The sequence below is a fragment of the Acinonyx jubatus genome, chromosome E1 (genome assembly GCF_027475565.1).
Source record: "Acinonyx jubatus isolate Ajub_Pintada_27869175 chromosome E1, VMU_Ajub_asm_v1.0, whole genome shotgun sequence".
NCBI lineage: Eukaryota > Metazoa > Chordata > Mammalia > Carnivora > Felidae > Acinonyx > Acinonyx jubatus.
The window spans coordinates 37738406-37762590 of NC_069397.1; the positions used below are offsets into that span (position 1 = coordinate 37738406).

A 24185-nucleotide genomic window follows, 5' to 3' on the forward strand; every position below is an offset into this window, starting at 1 on the left:
GTAGAGGTCAGAACATCGGATGCTATTATATTTAGGGCACCAAGGTGTATCACAATTGGTAGTGTTCCTATTTTGTAATGATAGTAAAACCCGGCAGTTTAGCTTGTACTCGACACAAAGAATGGGTGTCCTATCTCTTCCATAAGTAAATCCTCACAACGAGAAATTTGGAGTAATGCTGAGAAGTTTGTGGCCACTGGAACTGAAGAACTAGGCTAAAATACAATGCATTCGGTGAAAATTCTTAACATGGTTATGGCTTTTTTTTAATGTTCTTTTTGCAAACACATCTTTGAAAATAACTGCTGTAAAGTTGGAGGTTACGTAGTTCGCTGCAAGGATACTAATGGTGGATTTCTGCTGGCTCTTCAGTCTCAGACTGTCCACATTTCAAAAATGCTATTCAAACATCCTCCAAGGCCATTCCAGCAGATAACTATAGGCACAGCACTTAAATTTAATAAAAACAAATCTTGGGAAGTGTCTGAAAACATGTCTGTTACCACAAAGGTATCTATAACCATGCTCTTTGAAAGTAGAATTCAAACTCCATTTCTTACCTACTCTTTATCCTCTTTTCCTTTGAGTTATTACATAGGTGAGTTTCTTGGCGCTGGATTTGGCTCTCATTTCTTTTTTTTTTTTTTATTTTGATGTACTTTTTTTTTTTTTTTACTTTTTTATTTTTGAGAGAGAGAGAGAAAGTGAGAGAGAGAGAGAGAGAGAGAGAGAGAGAGAGAACGAGCGGGGGAGGGGCAGAGAGAAAGGGGGACAGAGGATCTGAAAGCCGGCTCTGCACTCACTGATAGCAGCAAGCCTGATGTGGGGCTCCATCTCACAAACTGGGAGATCATGACTTGAGTCAAAGTCTGACACTCAACCAACTAAGCCACCCAGATGCCCCTGGCCCTCATTTCTTAATTCCCACTACCTAGCACTGTACTTGGACTCAGTAGGCAAATGTTTTATTGGGCCTACAAAACCATGCAAGACCCAATTCTCCCTTGCCAATCCCCAGCCTTGCTGGCCTTTTTTCTCATGCAGAAAATTCCCCCACTCTTTCCTCTTCCAAGATCCTTGAACAGGTCTGTTTAACTGCTGGGAGTGGCCTTCCTTTGCCTGACCCCTTCACCTCACTAAGGCCCTCTTACTTGGATGTCAATTTAATTGTCTTCCTCTAGGCTAGAGAAGCCTTTTCTAACTCCTGACTTGATCAGGTCCACTGTTACATTATTTCAAACATCTCTTTAATAGCATTTTCACCATTGAAATTAATTGTTCGTTAATTGTAATTAATTAATGGTTCAATGTCTGTCTTCCCTGTTATATAGTTATTGCCAGAAAGGCTGCACTGGGTCTACTTCTTTCACTACTGTCTAGTGACATTGCTTGGCCAAATCCCTGACACACATCAGAGACTCAGTGCATATCGTTGGGATAAATTAATAGGTTGCCAGATAAAATACAGAACAGTCAGGGAGGTGCCTGGGTGGCTCACTTAATCATCCAACTTTGGCTCAGGTCATGATCTTATGGTTAGCAAGTTTGAACCCCACGTGGAGCTCTGTGCTGACAGCTCAGAGCCTGGAGCCTGCTTTGGATTCTGTGTCTCCCTCACTCTCTGCCCCTCCCCCACTTGCACTCTGTCTTTCTCAAAAATAAATAAACATTAAAATATATATATACAGAGGGGTGCCTGGGTGGCTCAGTCAGTTGAGCGCCCAACTTCAGCTCAGGTCATGATCTCGCAGTCTGTGAGTTCGAGCCCCAAGTCAGGCTCTGTGCTGACAGCTCAGAGCCTGGAGCCTGCTTTGATTCTGTGTCTCCCTCTCTCTCTGCCCCTCCCCCACTCATGCTCTGTCTCTCTCTGTCAAAAATAAATAAACATTAATTTTTTTAAAAAATATATGCATATACAGAGCACTCAGTTAAATTTGAATTTCAGATAATCACTGGATATTCTTTAGCACAAAAGTATGTTCCAAATATTCTGTAATGTAAATCTAGCAACTTAAAATTGATGAGGTACAGAGAGTATTTTGTCCAAGTGAGAATATTCAAAGATAATGCAAACTTAAAATGCTATTTCCAGGGAGACTGGGTGACATAGTTGGTTAAGCATCTGACTTGGTATCAGCTCAGGTCATGATCTCACAGTTCCTTGGCTTAAGTCCCATGTAGGGCTGCAAGCCGACAGTGTGGAACCTCCTTGGGATTCTCTCTCCCTCTCTCTGCTCCTCCCCTGTGTGTGGTTTGCTTGCTCTCTCTTTCTCAAAATAAATTAATAAACTTAATAATAATAAAATAAAGTGCTGCTTCCAATAAATAAAATAAAATGCTTGTTTCCTGCTATCAAAGTGTTCTTCATTCAACAAGCATCTGTGGAATCCTAATTCTTGTATATTAGGTAGGAGCTCATAATATAAATATGAAAACACAGCTCTTGGAATGCCTGGGTGGCTCAGTCGATCAAGCATCTGGTTTTGGATTTCTGCTCACGTCATGATCCCAGGGTTGTGGGATCAAGCCCCACATCGGCTACACACTGAGCATGGAGCCTGCTTAAGATTCTCTCTCTCCCTCCCTCTGACTCTCTTCCCGCCTCACACACTGTCCTCCTCCTCTCTCTAAAAAGTAAAATAAGGGGCGCCTGGATGGCGCAGTCGGTTAAGCCTCCGACTTCAGCCAGGTCACGATCTCGCAGTCCGTGAGTTCAAGCCCCGCGTCAGGCTCTGGGCTGATGGCTCAGAGCCTGGAGCCTGTTTCCGATTCTGTGTCTCGCTCTCTCTCTGCCCCTCCCCCGTTCATGCTCTGTCTCCCTCTGTCCCAAAAAAATAAATAAACGTTGAAAAAAAATAAGTAAAATAAAATAATAAATAAATAAATAAATAAAAATAAAGAACACAGCCCCAACACTTGATGGATTCATCTGACTTAAGAGTTCTGAAAATATGATTGGTCACAATAACCAGTTACTCAAAAATGTCTGTTAATTTATCACTGTTCCCAAAACACCAATATTAGATATACAACTATATTTTCTCATGGAAACTTTACACAATGTCTATACCAAGTGTAGCTATGGAATTTTAAACCTTATAAGCTTGAAAATAAAGTAAACTATACCAAATTTTGGTCACAGAATAGAATAGGAAGTTATAATTTCTCATTTTAAAATACACATAAAATGACATTTGTTGAAAAATTTGTACTCCAGACGTAAAGATAGGAGAGACATGTCATTAAACAAGAAAATCATTCAAAGTGTACATAGGAGCAGTCTTTGTATATGGCAAGAAGAAGACAAGGGTGAAATTTTAAATGACTAAGCTTTGAGGGAGATTTCAGAGGACTCTTTAAACCTAAAATCTAAACTAATAAATTGATCTAGGGTGGGGAGGAGCAGTTATTGACTTTAGTTAAATATTTCCTCTTGGATACAGCCTAAAGAGAAGCTTTCTGACTTGCTCTGGGTGATTTACAGGGAAAGTATAGTCTTCATCTGACTGATTACCTTGAGGTTCACAAAGTTGCCCTGACTCCCTGCCCTGGGAGGTCATGCAAATAAAGCAAACTGTGCAGTCCTGGAATTTCTGAGTTCAAAGTTTTTCTGTAGAGTGAAGCAACCCTTAATTTATAAAAGCTCTATTCTCACCAACTGTTGGACAGATTTCTGCAGTTTACACTGATTTTGTATTTAAACACTTTAACAAAATATATTTCCTAGATTAGAATCTTTTCCAGCTTTATTGAGATATTATTAACATTAGAGTAGCATTGTACCCACCAAAAAGAGACAGTGTATTGAAATAGAAAGAATACTGGTCTAAGATTGTATAAAAAGCTGTCCCTGCTCCTGGTACTTCCCACACTTAATGTAAAACATACTACAACTCCTGGGTCTCAGTCTCAACCTTTAGTAGATGCATATAGAAATACCCATCCTGGCCACCTCACCAGGTTTTTTGTTCGACTGATATCTACTGACAGACTTAAAAGAGTTCTGTGGAAAACTGAACAGTGCTCTAGAAATATATTATAAAAATTCAGTAAAATCTTCATTCATTCATTCATTCATTCACTAGGAGTTTCTAGTCTTCAGTAGGCAATCAACAGATAATTAAGAAAGTTTCAACTACTGTTTATGTGATGAATTTTATTTAAGATTTTATCTGACACATCACAATAATTTCTTCTACTGTCTACACTTTTCCATTTTACCATGAGTGCGGGCGCATCCTGGGTCAGAAACAATCTCATTTAAAAGATATAAAAAATCTGAGTGATTTTGCCTAACTCATGCCAGTGTTTGATAAAGTGGGTCAGTCATTTCATCTAATTGGCCATTAAGTCTCATGCTATCTGCCGTTATGTCAGATACTGGTGGGGACTTTTACATCCAGGCTTTCTCGCAGCAATGAATAAGGAGTTATCATACCTGAGTTCCAGTACTTAATTCTATGCTTTGTTTTTCTTGATGACATTAAATTTTCTTCCATGGTTAAAGTTTATCTTTTTTATTTTTAGCAAACATTTATGGATTTAAACATTTAGGTAAAAAATTTTCTTTTTAGTACCCATGTGACCCAAAGCAAAAAGAACATTTTCAGAGAGTGATTTTGAGAGTGGATTCTTTTGCCTTCATTCAGGATGTTTTCTGGCCCCTAATATACAAATCCTATTTAATCTTCCTGGCCCAACTCAAATGCTCTACATTTATAAAACTTTTTCTTTTCTTTTCTTTCTTTCTTTCTTTCTTTCTTTCTTTCTTTCTTTCTTTCTTTCTTTCTTTAATGTTTATTTATTTTTCGAGAGAGAGATTGACAGAGTGTGAGCAGGGGAAGGGCAGAGAGAGAGAGGAAGACACAGAATCTGAAGCAGGCTCCAGGCTCTGAGCTGTCAGCACAGAGACTGACATGGGACTCAAACTCACAGACAGTGAGATCATGACCTGACCTGAAGTCTGACGCTTAACCGACTGAGCCACACAGGCGCCCCATAAAACTTTTTCTTAACACTCCCAGCCTCCTTTTGAATTTCTGGAGCGTTCTGTATCATTCTTATGACATTTATCACCTCATATCTTGTGGTATGAATATTTTCCCCATGTCTTGCTTGATGGCCGTATGAGAGTAGACGCTATATCACAGAGAAGGGCCTTAAAGTCTCACAGATAAATTTGATGAAGAATGAAGAAATTTGGAAAAGTCATTTAACTTCTCAGTACCTTAGTTTCCTCACATATACAACCTTATTTCAGATGATTGTTGTGAAGATGTAATGAGTTAATGTGTAAAAAGTTTTGAAAAGTAGAAAATAAAGGGCAGGGTAAGATATTTTTTTTTCTCACGCATGAATACCATGTTTTACTTGTTCATAATTATAATCTTCCATGTGAAGAGAACAGGCTAAATGATTCCAGAAAAGCCACAGATGATCCCAAGAGGTGATGAATTTTCAGGTTCAGATTTTAAACAGAGTGGAAAGAGGAAGTGGCACACTATACAAGAGCTGTGCTTTAGTGTTAGACTTGAATTTGAATCTCATCTTTGGCACTTGCTGGACTAGCTTTGTTACCTTGAGTAAGCTATTTAACTTCGGTGACTATTAGTTTCGTTATCTGTAGAATGGGGATGAGGGTATCGTGATTTGCGAGGTAGTAGGAGACACAGGGACAATGCGCCCAGTATACGTACATAAGCGGAGAGCATTGTTAATGCTTAGGAACTTGGGTTGAAATGTCCCCACAACCGCCCTTTGTCCTGTTGATAATATTTTCATCCTGGTAGTTTAAAGAGTTGTTATAAACTGTGCAAAACGAGTCTTGCGCCGGGGCCTGGGAGTTATTTCTTCGAGAGTTACCAATAAAGCTTTGAATTAAAAAAAAAAGAAAAAAAAATCCCCCAACGCCGTTTCAATAAAGCTTTGCTCAAATGGAGGGCGGGGAGTTTATCGCGAGACTCTGCCGGAACGCGTTTCCTGTTCGGGACGCTCTCTCGCGTTATGTGAGCAAGAAGCGCTGAGAGGTGAAAGGGAAGCACGAAATACCGCGAGAACCCACAGGATTCTCGCGGTATTTCCTCGGTTTGCCCCCTCCCCCCCTTCCCCAAGTGCCGTTTCGGTTTAACCTAGTGTGTGACTGAGTCTGTGTGAGGGAGCGAATGAGTGTGTGAGGTATTGAGGTGAGGCGGAGGCAAGAAAAGGGTCTCCCTCAGGAGCGAGGGACAAAGGGGGCGTGAGGCACCTAGGCCGCGGGACCCCAGCGACAGGAAGCCGCCCCGAGACGGGCTACCGGGTAGGGGAAGGGCCCGCGCAGTCTTCACAGGGCCCCAGAGCCGGAGTCGGCCCCACAGCCCCCGGGCCGTCGGCTTCCTACTTCCTCGACCTCCCCGGCGTCCGGGCCTGAGGACTGGCTCGGCGAGGGGAGGACGGGAAACAGACTTGGGCAGCTACCCGTTGTCTCGCAACTCCACTGCTGAGGAACTCTCATTTCTTTCCTGGCTCCTTCACCCCCCACCTCATGTAGGAGGGTGCTGAGGAGTCGGGAGGGAGGAGGAGCCTGGGCTACAGTCCCTTCCCTCCCCACCCCCTTCTAGGGGCGCTTTGGTAGGCGTGGGGTTGGGGGGTGGGTGGGGGTTACTTTTCGGAGTGCTGGGGAACTTTTTCCCCGTTTTGAGGGTAGGGGAAAGGGAATGCCCAATCCAGAGAGACATGGGGGCAAGAAGGACGGGAGTGGAGGAGCTTCTGGAACTTTGCAGCCGTCATCGGGAGGTGGCAGCTCCAACAGCAGAGAGCGTCACCGCTTGGTGTCGAAGCACAAGCGGCATAAATCCAAGCACTCCAAAGACATGGGGTTGGTGACCCCCGAAGCAGCACCTTTAGGTACAATTATCAAACCTTTGGTGGAGTATGATGACATCAGTTCTGATTCAGATACCTTCTCTGACGATATGGCCTTCAAACTAGACAGGAGGGAGAATGATGAGCGTCGTGGAACTGATCGGAGTGACCGCCTGCACAAGCATCGTCACCACCAGCACAGACGTTCCCGGGACTTACTAAAAACTAAACAGACAGAAAAAGAAAAAAACCAGGAAGTCTCCAGCAAATCGGGATCTATGAAGGACCGGATATCAGGAAGTTCAAAGCGTTCAAATGAGGAGAATGAGGACTATGGGAAGGCACAGATATCCAAAAGCAGCAGCAACAAGGAATCCAGGTCATCCAAACTACATAAGGAGAAGACCCGGAAAGAACGTGAGTTGAAGTCTGGGCACAAAGACCGGAGTAAAAGTCATCGGAAAAGGGAAACACCCAAAAGCTACAAGACGGTGGACAGCCCCAAACGGAGATCCAGGAGTCCCCATAGGAAATGGTCTGACAGCCCCAAGCAAGATGATAGCCCCTCAGGAGCTTCTTACGGCCAAGATTATGACCTTAGTCCTCCAAGATCTCACACCTCTAGCAATTATGACTCCTACAAGAAGAGTCCTGGAAGTACCTCAAGAAGGCAGTCAATTAGTCCTCCCTACAAGGAGCCCTCGGCCTACCAGTCCAGCACCCGATCACCCAGTCCTTACAGTAGACGACAAAGGTCTGTGAGTCCCTATGGCCGGAGACGTTCTTCCAGCTATGAAAGGAGTGGCTCTTACAGTGGGAGATCACCCAGTCCCTATGGTCGAAGACGGTCCAGCAGCCCTTTCATGAGCAAACGGTCTCTGAGTCGGAGTCCACTCCCCAGGTGAGCTATTTCTCCAACAGCCTTTTCTTACTTAGGGTGGGTTATGAGGAACTGGCAATTAGTCATGTTAACATTTTGTTGAAACCCCTGGTCTTCCTCATTGACTTTGCTATTGGCTAGTGAATTCAAGTAGGTGAATCTGGTTTTCTCTCAACCCAGAATTCAAGAAGTGGAGAGCTCACATGCCTAAAACTTCTAAAGGTAGGTACTCCTTGTGGCGAGATACTCAGTTGGAAGCTCCTGTGAGAAAAATCATAAATTTGTGCTTATTGAGTGCACAGAGTTGATAACTGAGCTTATCCCAGAGCTGATGCAGCGATTTCTGTTGCTTTGTCTTAAATACTTTAAAATCACCTTGGTGTTAGTGCTTTAGACCTCACTGGACCTGATTGGAGATCTAAGAAATTATAAATTTTCATTTGTATTATCTTGAGGTATTTGCCCAAGTCATCTATCACTTGTGTGTGGGCTGTCCCCTGGGTCTCCGAAGCTGTAAGTTTATTTCCTAATTGACGATGTTTTGATAATTCCTGTCTTTTAACTGATGTTTTTAGTGGAAATTCAGCTGTTTAGTCCTTTTTCTTTTTGTTGGTATATAGCCTAGCAGAAATTGGTTCCAAGGATAATTTGATTATCAGCATCACCATTGACCTACCCTGTGACCACTGGCAATTTTCAAAATCTTTATCTAAACAAGTGGTATTAGTGCCTTCATTATAGGTTAGCAAGAAAGGCATGTTGGGTTTGAAATTTAATTGTTGAAATGAATTACTATTGAAAACTGTGTTCTTATTCCTAGATGATAAGATGTGTCTCCCTTTTGTGGACTCACTTTTGTCCACAAAAGAACATGGGCTATGAGGTTATACTTGAGTGGTATCCTAATTTTGCTTTGTGAACTTTGGCAAATAATTTAGTTTCTCCCTGCCCGTGTTTCTTTATGTGTAAAGTGGGAATAATAACTATCTTATTTCTAGAGTAATTGTGAGGATTAAATTAGCTAGTAAATGTGAACTGCATAGCTCAGTGCTTGGTACCTGGAGCAAGTCAGTAAATTCTATGAGTGAGGAAATATTATTGAATGCTAGTGGAGAAATTATGCTAATTTTTAAAAATCCGTGCGTGTCTTTTATATGTCAATATGAGTAATTTTTACTGACTTAAAGTTACAATTATTCATAAACTAGTTTGAATTGATCAAGCTGCAGAATTCAGGCTGTCAGGGTCTGAAGTTCCTTAGTCCCCCTCCCCGTCATTTTATCACAATTTTTCAAACACAGAAAAGTTGAAAGAATTACAGTAAGGACCCATATATGTACTATCTAGATTCTACAATTGATATATGCTATATGTTTTATTGTAATTATCCATTTTTCCATCAATCCATTTTTTGTTTTGATTCATCTCAAAGTTGCAGACATCAGTATACTTCACTATACGCATTTTAGTGTGTTGTAGATAGCATTAGAGTTCACTTTTTTTTGAAGGGGTGAGAGTAAAATTTATGTACAGTGAAATGCATAAATCTTAAATATACCGTTTATAAAGTTGCTTAGTTCTTTAAGGAAACCTAAGAAATATTCTCAGAATACCTGTTTTCTTGAGGGCGTAGTTTCATTAAGGCTGTTGTGAGAATTTCTATTGTTGTGAGTTTTGTTAATATGGAAGTGCACTTAAGCCTAAAACACTAAAACAAGTTTCAGAAAGAGCTTGCTTTGCAATGATTCCTTTTGGATTCATATCTCAAGTTCTCTCTTCCTCTACTCAGTTAATTGAAACTCGTGTAGTAATGGTAAAAAATAAATCAGGAAAGAATTAGACACACAATATGATAGCATAGGACAGAAGTATAAACATTACATAATTTTAGAGACACATGTATATTGTTAGTTGGGTTATAGAGAACATTATATGTTTGTATGTGTGCACTGCATATTTTTCCCACACTTGATGCAATTCCAGAGAGCAAATAAAATACAAAAATTTCTTAGAGTCAGAGTAGAACATACAGTTCCCTTCTGTGATATTCTCTGTGTTTTTTTCCTTGGGAGACACAGTCAAAATTAAACAAGCAAAATCATTTTAAAAGACTGGAAGTGCTTTGCCAGAAATGCAAAGTCTGAATTCTCTAAATTAGTAGAACCTAACTCAATTCAGGAGGAAAATCCGTTTGTGAGAACAGTTTTTATTGTTGCCTGCATTTACCTTTATTGCTTGTCTCCTCTCCCCACCCCATCCCCTGCTCTTTTTCTTTTTTTAATTTTTTTTTTTTAGTGTTTATTTATTTTTGAGAGAGAGAGAAACAGTGTGAGTGGGGGAGGGTCAGAAAGAGGGAGACACAGAATCTGAAGCAGGCTCCAGGCTCTGAGCTGTCAGCACAGAGCCCGATGCTGGACTCGAACTCACAAACTGTGAGATCATGACCTGAGCTGAAGTCGCTACCAAACAGACTGAGACACCCAGGCAGTGCCCCCCGTCCCCACTTTTTTTCTTGTAGAGTGGATCTCAACCTCAAATATAGCATTTGTATCACTAAAAATGCTGTAAGTATATGGCCATCAGAATGTTCTCTTAACAGTAGGCTTCTGTTCAGAAGTTGAAGGGTTTGTAGCAGAGTTCCTTAGGAAGATTTAGTAATGGTGAAAAGATTAAAGAAACAATGGTTTTTAGAGCATGGTCTCTGACATTAATTACTGTTTGGGATTTTAGAAGTTTACCCTGGCATAGCAGAGATGGTAGTTTTATCCCAGCTCTAATTCAGTCAGAGAAAAGCCTCTGGTTTCAGCCAGTTATTTACAAGAAAAGTATTAATTTTCTTAAGAGTAAGTGGATACTGAGAGAACCACTTTCAGTATTCTGTATCCTCATGTTTATATATATGCTGTTATTGCTGTTTTGAGTACTTTGATTCCAATAATGACTATTAGGAGCAAACTTCCAAAAAGCAGTGTAGGTATAAGAAAATCGTGGCTGATATCATGCAAGTTGTTTCCCCTACACATATATGCTATTTATTTCGAAACATTTGACTAATGTTAGTGTTATCAGCGATCAAAGATAAAGGGAGATATTGAAGATCTGGAATGCGTACAGTTTATTTTAGACTACTGGGCAAATTATATTTTGTCCCATAACATTTTTAGTGCTTTTTTTCACCTCACATTGAGGCCTGAGTACATTAGGCTTTATTAAAAGGCAAAACGAATTAATGAGGGTTGAGTTTCAATTTAGAATAATCTGCCTCATAGATTCCCAGATTCTTAATAATGAAGAAAATAAGTTGAACATGCAACAGTACTTTGCTTTTTGAGTTCCTACAAAGTTGATTGGAAATCATTTTATATACGAAAGTACCAAAAGTCACCATAGTTCTGAGAACTTCTAATTATTTGGTAAGACAATTTTTTCAACTTATCTATTTTGTAAATCCTAACAACTCTTGTATCTTAGGGTTCATTTAGTATAGGTACAGCTTAATTATCAACTGGGGAGCAAAATCTTTTTCTGGGATCTATCGATTAACTAGCTCTCTAGTTGACACAATTAGCTTTTGGTGAAGCATGCTAGTTACTTCTAACATCCTGATTGGTATCACCCACCTTTAGTATAAAGTATAACTTTTTTGGGAGGGCACCTGGATGGCTCAGTGGGTTCAGCATCTGACTTCAGCTCAGGTCATGATCTCCTGGTTCATGAGTTCCAGCCCCACATCCGGCTTGCAGCTATCATCGCAGAGCCCTCTTGGGACCATCTCTCCCCCTGTCTCTGCCCCTCCCCTGCTTGCACTCTCTCAAAACAAAACAAAAAAGTATAATTGTTTTAAATCATGTTTTTGCTTTATCAGAGATTTAAACCCAAGTTCTAAAAATAATCATTGTGATTATGGGTGTTTTCCAGCATGGAGAAAAAAATATTCATTCATCTATCTTTCTTCAGTTGGATAAGTAATAGATAATTTTAATGTTATGTGATTGAAATATGTTGTCATGCAGGTTTTAGTTCCTTGTATCTATTTTTTAAATAAACTTTATATTTTAGACAAATTTTAGATTTACAAAAAATATTGTGAATACAGTACAAAGAATTTTTTTTTTAAGTTTATTTATGTATTTTGAGAGCGTGTGTGGGAGGGGTAGAAAGAGAGGGAGAATCCCAAGCAGGCTCCACACTGTCAGTTAGTGCAGAGCCCAGTGTGGGGCTCAAACCCATAAACCATGAGATCATGACCTGAAATAAAATCAAGAGTCGGCTGCCTAATTAACTGAACCACCCAGGGGCCCCAGTACAAAGAATTCTTATATGTCCTTGCACCCAGTTTCCCTTATTATTAACATTTTACATTAGTATTTTACATTTGTTACAGTTAATGAACCCATTAATAAACCAATATTGGTATATTATTATTTGATGGTACCTAATTTATTTTTAAGATTGATAAATTACTCAAGTGGGTTCTTTACAGTGCTCCATAGTTTTCTGTTTGTTTGTTTGTTTGTTTTTTAGTGAGCAGTATTAGAGTATAAGATTAGAAAGTAAAAATAGTATGAAAGCTCTCTTTACAAAGAAGGGGGCATTTGAAAGTGAATGTCCCTACATTGCTCCATAGTTTAACGGATGTATTTCCTCCATATTGTTGTAGGCTGTCCATCTTAAATTGTCTTTTTCTTTTTCCAGTAGGAAATCCATGAAGTCTAGAAGTAGAAGTCCCGCATATTCAAGACACTCATCTTCTCATAGTAAAAAGAAGAGATCGGGGTCACGCAGTCGACATTCCAGCATCTCACCTGTCAGGCTTCCATTGAACTCCAGCTTGGGCGCTGAACTCAGTAGGAAAAAGAAGGAAAGAGCAGCAGCTGCTGCTGCAGCAAAAATGGATGGAAAGGAGTCCAAGGGTTCACCTGTGTTTTTGCCTAGAAAAGAGAACAGTTTAGTAGAGGCTAAGGATTCAGGCTTGGAGTCTAAAAAGTTACCCAGAGGTGTAAAATTGGAAAAATCTGCCCCAGATACTGAACTGGTGAATGTACCACATCTCAATACAGAAGTCAAAAATTCTTTAGATACAGGGAAAGTAAAGTTGGATGAGAACTCTGAGAAGCATCCTATTCTTAAAGATTTGAAAGCACAGGGATCAAGAGACTCTAAACCCGTAGCATTGAAAGAGGAGATTGTTACTCCAAAAGAGACAGAGGTATCAGAAAAGGAGACCCATCCGCCTCTCCCCACAGTTACTTCTCCACCTCCTTTACCAACTACTACCCCTCCACCTCAAACACCCCCTTTGCCACCTTTGCCTCCACTACCAGCTATTCCACAGCAACCACCTCTGCCTCCTCCCCAACCAGCATTTAGTCAGGTTCTTGCTTCTAGTACTTCAACTCTGCCCCCTTCTACTCACCCAAGGACATCTACTCTATCCTCTCAGGCAAATTCTCAGCCCCCTGTACAGGTTTCTGTGAAGACTCAAGTATCTGTAACAGCTGCTATTCCACACTTAAAAACTTCAACGTTGCCTCCTCTGCCCCTCCCACCCTTATTACCTGGAGACGATGACATGGATAGGTAAGTCCCATAGTTAACTGGGAAAATTTTACCTTCTCAATCTAAGTGTAATGCATTCTGTCTTCTCAAACTGTCAAAACTGCTCTATTACATGGCTGTTTAGAATGCTTTTTATGTGTAGGAAATGCCTTTGATGTTGGTTTTCAGTGGAAAAGTTCGTATTTATAACATTATTAGTTAGGAGGAGAAAATTACAATTTGAGGCCCTAGTAACCCTTTTTATTTGTAAGTTTATTTGATAAGGGTTATTTTTGGTTCAGATTTTTGAAAATCAGCGTTTTTCTCCCTAATTTTTTTTAATGTTTATTTATTTTTGAGAGACAGAGAGACAGAGTGGGAGGAGGGGAGGGGCAGAGAGAGAGGGAGACACAGAATCCAAAGCAGGCTCCAGGCCCTGAGCTGTCAGCACAGAGCCTGACTCAGGGCTCGAACTCACTAACCGTGAGATAATGACTTGAGCTGAAATTGGCCACTTAACTGACTGAGCCACCCAGGCACCCCTCCATAAATTTTTGTGTTGAAAAAATTTTTCTTTTTCTTTTAGATTAAAACAAATATTTTTTAAGTAATCTCTAAACCCAGTGTGGGGCTTGAGCTCACAAACCCTTAGATCAAGAGTTGAATGCTCCACCAACTGAGCCAGCCAGGTGACCCTATGTTGAAAATTCTAATAGTTATAGAAAAATTGAAAGAATAACACAATGAACTCTTGTATACTCTTCACCAGGATTCACCAGTTATTAACTTTCTGCCACATTTGCTTTAGATATCATGACACTTTACTTCTGAATACTTTAGTATATCTCTCCTGACACTGGAAACATTTTCCTAAAGAATCACAATACCTTTATCACCCTAAAAAAACTTCTCACTGATTTACTAATATAATACCAATAATATATTAAATATCCTTAATGATCCCCCAAAATGTCTTTTATAGCTGGAGCTTTTCCTCCTAATCCAGAAGAAAAATAAACTAGGTTTATCTTGAAAAGCACTGCTTTAAAAAAAAAAATATATATATATATATATATACATATACATATATGCATATATATATATACACACACACATACATATATACGTGCATACATACGTATATACACGTATATGTATGTGTGTATGTATATAGGGGCACCTGGGTGGTTCTGTCAGGTATCCGACTTTGACTCAGGTCATGATCTCATGGATCATGAGTTTGAGCCCTGTGCTGGCAGCTTGGAATCTGGACCCTGCTTTGGATTCTGTGTCTCCCTCTCTCTCTGCCCCTCCCTTGCTCATGCTCTGTCTCTCTCTTTTTCTCTCAAAAAAATAAATAAAACATTTAAAAAATTAAAAAAAAATTATCTTAGAAGCAAAAAACAATACATAGAATTTTTAACTAATTAGAATATAAATTCACAATGGGATGATGGGAAGAGCTCCAGTTTTTTTTAGCTTGTTTTTAAGTTTATTGTATTTATTTTTTTGAGGGGGTAAAGAGCAGAGAGAGGGAGGGAATCCCAAACAGACTCCACACTGTCAGTGCAGAGCCCCATGTGGGGCTCGATCCCATGAACTGTGATAGCATGACATGAACAGAAATGAAGAGTCAGATGCTCAACCAACTGGCCACTCGGCACCCTGGAAGAGCTCTAATTTTTTTTTTTTTTAATTTTTTTTAACGTTTATTTATTTTTGAGACAGAGACAGAGCATGAACAGGGGAGGGTCAGAGAGAGAGGGAGACACAGAATCCGAAACAGGCTCCAGGCTCTGAGCGGTCAGCACAGAGCCCGACGCGGGGCTCGAACTGACGGCCTGTGAGATCATGACCTGAGCCGAAGTCGGACGCTTAACCGACCAAGCCACCCAGGCGCCCCGGAAGAGCTCTAATTTTAATGAATTCTCTGAATATTGAGAAGTGAAATGATTATGAAACATGAATCTGATTTTATGGAAAGCATTAGGAAATATATTTATTCTTTATCTTAGCAAGACTAGCTAGGCAAGTACCACCAAACACATATGATTAGCAGTGACATATGCCATGGCAGTCTGTTACTGGTTTTTTCAAAGGAGATCCTACCCTCTTGTTCTCTAGGATATGAGTTTCATTTATTGCAACAAACTTCATTGTAAGCATAAAAGTAAGTGCTACTGATCTTGCATCCCAGACTAATTCCCAAGCCTTCATTATTTTCCAAGTGACATTAATAATTTAAATGATGATATATTTCAGCCCTTTACATCTATATTTTTTCAGACTATGCTCTTTGCCTTATAAGATGGTACAAATGCAATTAAAAAATTTAAAAGAATAGTTGTATTACTATTCATAGTGGTAAATCTGATTTTAAAGAGAAATTCTACATGGTCTTTCTAATATTAATAATTACGAATTCTCTGTATCCTGAGAACAAAGGAGAAGACTAAAACCTGAAATGTTGTAAAGGAAATCTGTTTAGGTACATAATATACTTCTTGTAGATACAAACTATGTGTTTTTATGGTTTTTGTTGGAAAAGGTGATAGTTGAGCATTCTCCGATGGGACTTTAGGCCATGATCTACCTACAAGAACCGTGTTTAGATATTAGTTTACATTGTGGCTAGAACAGAATTGGTGTGGCTGAGAATCTTCATTTTGAAATGTTTATTTGGCTAACCAAGTGATTATTGAACTCACCTGCCATGTATCAGTGTAGAGTGCAGATTACCGTAGGTGGAGTAATTTTTATAGGAGACACATAAGGATTTCTATCTTTCAGATTGGGGATGAAAGGTAAAGTAAGACCATCCAGAGCTTATTTGAGTATGTGTAGCTATCTTTAAGAATGTGTTTCTGGGGTGCTTGGGTGGCTCAGTCATTTAAGCGTCTGACTTTGGCTCAGGTCATGATCTCACGGTTGGTGGGTTCAGGCCCCTGTGGGGCTCCGCGCTAACAGTGTGGAGACTGCTTGGGATTCTCTCTCTCTCTCTCTCTCTCTCTCTCTCTCTCACCGCCCCCCACTCTCTGCCCTTCCCTGACTTGCGCTTTCTCTCTCAAAATAAATAAAATAAATTAAAAAAGAAAAAAGAATGTGAGAGAGAATGAAGTGAGCAAAACTATTTTTTGTTACTAATTCTGATTCTGAAAGTATAACTATTTTCTCTCATAGTCCAATGTAATTAACTTTTTAATAGTATGATATCTATGTAAAAACCCATATACAATAAAAATAAAACATCTATTTTTATGGATATATGTATTCATATGAATATATCCATATATACCCATATAAATTCATACCAAAAAAATCCAGAAAGAAGCATACTAAGCTGATAAGAATGGTTACCTCTGTGGATGGGACTTAGGATGAAGGTCAAAGGTAAAGGAGCATTTGTACCTTATCTACAAATTTTTAATATTTTAAAAATTGGGAGTGCTTCATAAATTTGCTTATCATACTTGCGCAGGAGCCATGCTCATCTTCTCTGTATTATTCCAGCTTTAGTATATGTACTGCCAAAGTGAGCACCAATGTAATTATTTTTAAATGTATGATTATTATTAGTTTTCCACATAAATGTAAATCAATTATTGAAGGTAGAAAAACAGAAATGAAGATATCTTCCACTATTGATTTTATTTTTTCACTATGTATTATTTTTATTTTTAACTTATTTTAATTAATTATTTTATTTTATTTATTTATTTTTAATGTTTATTTATTTTTGAGACAGAGAGAGACAGAGCATGAATGGGGGAGGGTCAGAGAGAGAGAGGGAGACAGAATCCGAAACAGGTTCCAGGCTCTGAGCTGTCAGCACAGAGCCTGACACAGGGCTCAAACTCACGGACTGCGAGATCATGACCTGAGCCCAACTGACTGAGCCACCCAGGCGCCTCTAATTTATTTTTTTAATTTACATTCAAGTTAGCATATAGTGCAACAATGATTTCAGGACTAGATTCCTTAATGCCCCTTAACCCATTTAGCTCTTCCCCCCTCCCACAGCCCCTCCAGTAACCCTCTGTTTGTTCTCCATATTTAAGAGTCTCTTATGTTTTGTCCCCTTCCCTGTTTTTATATTATTTTTGCTTCCCTTCCCTTGTGTTCATCTGTTTTGTGTTTTAAAATCTTCATATGAGTGAAGTCATATGATATTTGTCTTTCTCTGACTAATTTCACTTAGCATAATACCCTCTAGTTCCATCCACGTAGTTGCACATGGCAAGATTTCATTCTTTATGATTGACAAGTAATACTCCGTTGTGTGTGTGTGTGTGTGTGTGTGTGTGTGTATACATATATGTATACACACACACACACACACAGTACATCTTTATCCATTCATCCATCGATGGACATTTGGGCTCTTTCCATACTTTGGCTCTTGTTGATAGTACTGCTATAAACATTGGGGTGCATGTGTCCTTTCGAAACAGCATACCTGTATCCCTTGGATAAATACCTAGTAGTGCAATTGCTGGGTTGTAGGGTAGTTCTATTTTTAAATTTTTGAGGAACCTCCATACTGTTTTCCAGAGTGGCTACACTAGTTTGCATTCCCATGTATTAATTTTAGAGTCAAGGTGGTTTTTGTCTTTAAATTGGTTTTTTGTTTTTGATACTTCTTTATCTAGCATAACAGCTGCATCAACCTTCATATGAAAAATAATTTTTATGTAAGAAAACTTTTCAGGAAGAAATCTGAAAGTTGCATACAGAATTTATGAATTCATTTATTTTCTTCTTGATCTTCTCACGTGAGATTGCAACAGCTTAATTGTTGAGAATGTGATTTATACATCTTTCCATTACCTACAGTGCTTTAAACATAGGATACAAATTGTATTCAGTAAATACTGCTTATTATTCATTCAAAATAAGTACAACTACTGAAGGAGCCAGCGTCGGGGCTTATGTGAAATGACACTGGGCATGTAGTTAATTCATTTGGCAAATGGATGATGTAAAGCTTATGTCAGAGGATTTGTCTTCTTTTAAAGTTCCTTTGGGAATAGAATGAAACTTTTCTTTCAAACATATATTGGGCCAGGAGTATATTAACCTAGGTATCAAATGCAGGAGTGAATTTAACTAATGGTATTGAAAAAGCCTTTCTAAATGGTCTGTAATTCTTTGTTTCAAGAAGTGAAGGCTACTAAACACCCATTCTTGATGATATAGTACATTCTTCATGAACATAGCTATTCATAGTGATCATCCTGCTCTTAAGGAGATCATTTGTGTACTCTTTTTTTTTTTTTTTTTAATTTCAGTTAACTGGGGCACGTGGCTGGCTCAGTCAGTAGAGCATGTGATTCTCAATCTCATGGTTGTGAGTTCAAGCCTCACATTGGACATAGAGCTTACTAAAAAAAATAATAATAATAAAATCAAATCTTCATTTTTGATAAAATTTTTTGCTGGCCCTGGTTCATTTGGAGTTTATCAGACTTTAGTAGAGTCTACATTATTCTTAAAGGTTTTACCTTTAAACTGTTAAGCTCTTACAGAAAAGAAGGGATCTTTGTGAGCATTCAAATTTGATTCAGAATTTTGCTAATGGAATGCTTGGTTCTCATTTTTAATGTATTCAATTCAAATTTTTTGGTAGAAGTTTATGAAAGTAAATCACTTTCTAAACAACCCACTTTAAGGGGCAAGGGATAAATGATCATATTTATTTAAAGTCGTTTATGCTATTAAGTTGTAGAAAATATCAAGAAATTATTCTTTTTAAATCATTGATATGCAAATTCATACTCTTTATTAACAATAAAGACTTCTTATTGGTGGTATTGATATTGTACTACAGATTAAATCCCATCATCATAAATTCTAAGAGACTATACAGACTTTAAAATTTGGACCTTGGCAACTTTTTTTTTAATGTTTATTTTTGAGAGAGAGTGTGGAGGAGGGGCATATAAAAGGGAAAGAGAATCTGAAGCAGGCTCTGCACAGATGTGGGTTTTGAACTCACGAACTGTGAAATCATAACCTGAGCCGCCCAGGTGCCCCTGGAACTTGGCAACTTTTTAAAAATGTTTTTACTTATTTTGAGAGAGGGAGAGAGAGAATCTGCACCTTTATTTAGCCCAGAGCCCGATGCAGCACTCGATCTTACAAACTGTGAGATCCTGACCTGTGAAGTCCAAAATCAAGAGTCTGACGCTTAAGAGCCACCCAGGCTCCATGGCAATGTTTTTTGAAAGAAAATATTATATGTGAGCATTTATGCAACTACTCACCATATGTGAACCCGACTACAGGCATAATTGGGGAACCAGGAAATACTGATATTGATTGATAAGATAGGCCAGCTTCCTGGTAGTGAATCTTCACAGTAAGGACTCAAATGTTAAATATCTGCTCTCCAGTGTTAGACCCTCTGTATGGTATGTCCTCTGCACTGTACACAGCTACGTTTTACTGAGTACCCTATGCTGAACGCTAAAGGCCATAATGTTAAGCACCAGTTTGTTTTTAATGTTTATTTATTTTGAGAGAGTGGGGAGGAGGGGCAGAAAGAGAGGGAGACAGAGGATCTGAAGCAGGCTCTGCACTGAAAGCAGAGAGCCTGATGTGGGGCTCGAACTCACGAACCGGGAGATCATGACCTAAGCTGAAGTCAGACTTTAACCGACTGAGCCACCCAGGTTCCCCTTAAATACTACAGTTTTATGGGTCATCATTATTCCCAGATTTTTGGTATATTGAAATTTTTTTGAAATAGGATTTGACCTGCATTCAACTCGTGTGCCCTGAACTGGTAGTACATATTGAACACTCATACTTGATGAAATAAACATACTAAACATGTAATTTTTCAGAAGCAACGCACATTTTCACTGTAGTAAACTGAATGTGAACCTATAAAGTAAACCTTGGAGAAAACAAGACCTAAATATAAAGACTGAAGGGCATCTGGGTAGCTCAGTCGGTTAAGTGTCCGACTCTTGCTTTCGGCTCAGGTCATGATCTCACAGTTCGTGGGTTCGAGCCCCACATCGCGATGGCTCCACACCGTCAGCGCAGAATCCCTGCTTGGGATTCTCTCTCTTTCCCTATCTGCTCCTCCCCTACTCACATTCCTCTCTCTCCCAAAATAAAGAAATAAAACTTAAAAAAAAAATACTTAAAAAAATAGACTGAACTTACATGAAGTGATGGTGAGAAAATTGAGGTCCTTCAGTTCTAGTGGAGCAAAACCAAGAAGTAATCTATTTCTGGATCATGAAGAATTAAAATTTATAAGGAGTATTCTGACATTAGTAGTTGGAAAATTAGGAATTTTCATTCTCTGAATACCTTAAAAATTGGGGAAAATTTTAAATATCTATATTGTATCCTTCCTGAAGAGTTTTCCCAGGGTAGTAAAATCTTAGTGCAAATTATAATAATGTGTTTGTCTCTATCAGTAATTTAACAGAAAGTTTCAGATGATGGTTTTGCATGGGTAGTCCATTGACTACCCTAGTTCTAGTTGATACACATGAACTAATCTTGACTCTATTCTGCCTGATTTACAAGAGATTGAACTGATGAAAACTGGTAGGAAGTTGTACTTTTGAGATTGTGTTTCACGTGCAATACAAGGGATAAATCTGTTCTTTATAGTTCTATGGAAGTATTCATGAAATAATACATTTTTTAATGATTTTTTTAAATGTTTATTTTTGAGAGGGGGAGAGAGAGAGAGAGAGAGAGAGAGAGAGAGACAAGAGTGTGAGCAGGGGAGGGACAGAAAGAGAGGGTGACACAGAATCCAAAGCAGGCTCCAGGCTCTGAGCTGTCAGCCCAGAGACCAATGCGGGGCTCGAACTCATGAACCGCTGCGAGGTGGTGACCTGAGCTGAAGTCGGATGCTTAACTGACTGAGCCACCCAGGTACCCCAATACATTTTTTTATAACTACTTGTCAGAAAAGTAGAGGAGGCTCCTAGTGTGGTTAGGATTCTCAGCTTGTTTTCAACCTTCTGATACTGTGATGGAAGAGAAAAGGCTTACTATCTAGCATGGTTTTATTTGTAGGCATGAATTAATATGTTGTATTTTTCCTAAGGACATGAATAACACAAAATAATTTCTTTACTCATAAATAAATTGAGATAGTTAAAAAATTGGATCTGAACACTGACTTTTCTAATCTATTCCAGAAAAGACATTCTTTTCTCCCCCCTCTCCCCACTGACTATTTTGTTGATTATCATGAAAAGTCTGCTACTAACTGCTTTCATGATTCTGAAGTAGTTTCTTGGACTCTTTCTCCTTAGATTTTTAGTTTGAGAATTATTTATCCGTTTTGGCTAGCCAGGTAGGGTTGCCTTTTGCTTCCAAGTCAATAGAATAGGTGAGTATATTCACTAATTTTGATGTCCAACTTAACTATAATTCTTACTGAACATTCTAAAATACTATTTCCTTTTCCAAGTTCTGCCCACATATTTAATAACATGGTAATGTTGCATTGTTGAGCTTTTCATTGCTTTTTAAAATCTTTGCTGGTTAAAATATATGGAGTAGATTTGGGGACTCCAGAAATTGTAATGGTACTTTGGGAATTTAAGGTGCCTGCTTCTTGCATTTTATTTCATTTCAGTAAAAATCCAAGTAGAATCTTAGGAAGGACGTTAAAGCCTTGTTAAAGGACCTACAAGTGATATCCCCAATTTTTAATTTTTTCTTTTATATACTGTGGATATCTTTTTCTGAAATCCAAAAATCTTTGACTGTGATAAACTGCATATCCTCATGTTCTGTTACGGGGTTTTATGCCTTAAAAGTAAAATCTTTATAATGTTTTAATAGCCAGACTTTAAAAGCTTTGAAAAGTTTTATTTGCTTATGTTTTAAGGAATTATGGTCTTTTTCTTCTCTTCTATTGTTTAGTCCAAAAGAGACTCCACCTTCAAAACCTGTAAAGAAAGAGAAGGAACAAAGGCCACGTCACTTACTCACGGACCTCCCTCTCCCTCCAGAGCTTCCTGGTGGGGATCCATCTCCTCCAGACTCGCCAGAACCAAAGGCAGTTACACCACCTCAGCAACCATATAAAAAGAGACCAAAGTGAGTTTTTGGAAGGACCTATTTTTTCCAGTCCTCTTGTGTGTATGTGTGTGTGTGAGAGAGAGTGTGTGTGATCCGGGGAGAGGGGCAGAGGGAGAGAGAATCTTAAGCAGGCTCCACAATCAATGCAGAGCCCAATGCAGGGCTTGATCCCATGACCCTGGGATCATGCTTGAGCCAAAATTAAGAGTTGGACACTCAACCGACTGAGCCACCCAGGTGCCCCTTAAAGTTTTTATTTTTAAGTGATCTCTGTACTCAACATGGGACTCATTCACAGCCACAAGATCAAGAGTTGCTTGTTCCACTGACTCAGCTGGCCAGGTGCCCCATGAGGGACCTATTCTTTTTTATTTTTTTAAATTTTTTTAATTTTTAATTTTTTAAATTTTTGAGACAGAGAGAGACAGCATGAGCAGGGGAGGGGTAGAGAGAGAGGGAGACACAGAATCCGAAGCAGGCTCCAGGCCCTGAGCTGTCAGCACAGAGCCCGACGTGGGGCTCAAACTCACAGACTGTAAGATCATGACCTGAGCTGAAGTCGGATGCTTACCCGACTGAGCCACCCAGGCGCCTGAGGGATGTTCTTAATTATAGCTTTTTTCCTTTGGGCCTAAATCTCACACTTTCTTCCACAGCCTACACGGTGGGATTATAAAAGATTGGACCTGACATATATTTTTTATTTTATTTTAATGGATAAAAGCCTTTCTGGGATACTGTTCATCTGCACTGTAAGATACCCACTTGTGTTTTTAGAAAAACAATAATTTCCTGAATCCAAATGTACCATGAACATTGATCCCATTGTATCTTTTGAGTTTGATACTTAGAATATTAAGAAGAAAAGAAAAGAAAAAAGTCCTTTTATTCAGGGTGTGTCAACCATGTACACATTAATGAAAACTTAATAGATGTGGGATGTTTTTTCCTAAACCACAGAAATTGCTGTGCCATAAATGTAGTGGAATCTGGATTTGATCTTCTGATTATTACCATTCCTCTCTCTCTTTTTTTTTTAATTTTTTTAAATTAAAAAAAAAAATGTCTTTAAGTAGGCTCCATGCCCACTGTGGAGCTTAAACTCAGGACCCTGGAATTGAGTCATGGGCCTACTGACTGGGCCAACCAGGCACCCCAGCATTCCTCTCTTAATAGTAAAAATGGTTATCGTTTATTGAGCATGTATTATTGCCAAAGTCTTTTATTTTAACAGTAACTCTATGATGTAAGGTTTCTTTACCATTCAGTAGGTGAGGAAGCCAATACTGAAGAGAGGTTAGAAAGTAAGCACCAAATCTATTATTTGATATTATGCCTTCCTGAAGCAAAAAATCTGTCTTAGCCATTGTGAGAGACTGTTACATATTTATTTCATATCTTTTTAATGGAGAAATTCATAAAAGATTCATGGGCCAGAGAAATTATCATAAAATAATTGTTTTCTTCTTTGAATAGGCTTAAGGGTTTATGATAACTTTTTGGTTTTGGGGGGGGGGTTCTTTTGTTTTGCCTTTTTTAGAATTTGTTGTCCTCGTTATGGAGAAAGAAGACAAACAGAAAGTGACTGGGGAAAACGCTGTGTGGACAAGTTTGACATTATTGGGATTATTGGAGAGGGAACCTATGGCCAAGTATATAAAGCCAAGGACAAAGACACAGGTAAACATTACCACAAAAGTCTAGATGTCAGAAGTTTAAAAATTTAGCAATACTAATGTAGATTTAGTAGATTCGGCAAAACTAAATTTTGAGTTCTAATTGGTTTCCACAAGTTACTAAAAGACAAAAATTTCCAAAAGAATAATTATTACTGTTTAAAAACCTTCCTCTTCTGTTGCCTGTT

The 24185-nt window shown here is 38.9% G+C and overlaps 1 protein-coding gene and 1 non-coding gene across 5 annotated transcripts in view; one reads left to right on the top strand and one right to left on the bottom strand.

Annotated features, from left to right (window-relative positions):
- Positions 1 to 6086: 6086 nt before the first annotated feature.
- The window catches only part of CDK12 (cyclin dependent kinase 12), a 56440-nt gene continuing 38341 nt past the window's right edge, over positions 6087 to 24185 (top strand). For 2 of the 4 annotated variants that reach the window (XM_027033872.2, XM_015078542.3), the window contains exons 1-4: positions 6087 to 7741; positions 12416 to 13300; positions 22163 to 22339; positions 23862 to 24001. In XM_027033872.2, the coding sequence (XP_026889673.1) occupies positions 6693 to 7741; positions 12416 to 13300; positions 22163 to 22339; positions 23862 to 24001 (2251 nt within the window). In that variant the 5' untranslated portion in view covers positions 6087 to 6692. The remainder of the gene's footprint in view (positions 7742 to 12415; positions 13301 to 22162; positions 22340 to 23861; positions 24002 to 24185) is intronic. The other 2 variants (XM_027033874.2, XR_008294388.1) reach the window with 2 other exon arrangements.
- LOC113592760 (U6 spliceosomal RNA) lies at positions 16692 to 16798 on the bottom strand. Its single transcript, XR_003412720.1, has one exon. It is a non-coding gene; the product is annotated as a U6 spliceosomal RNA (small nuclear RNA).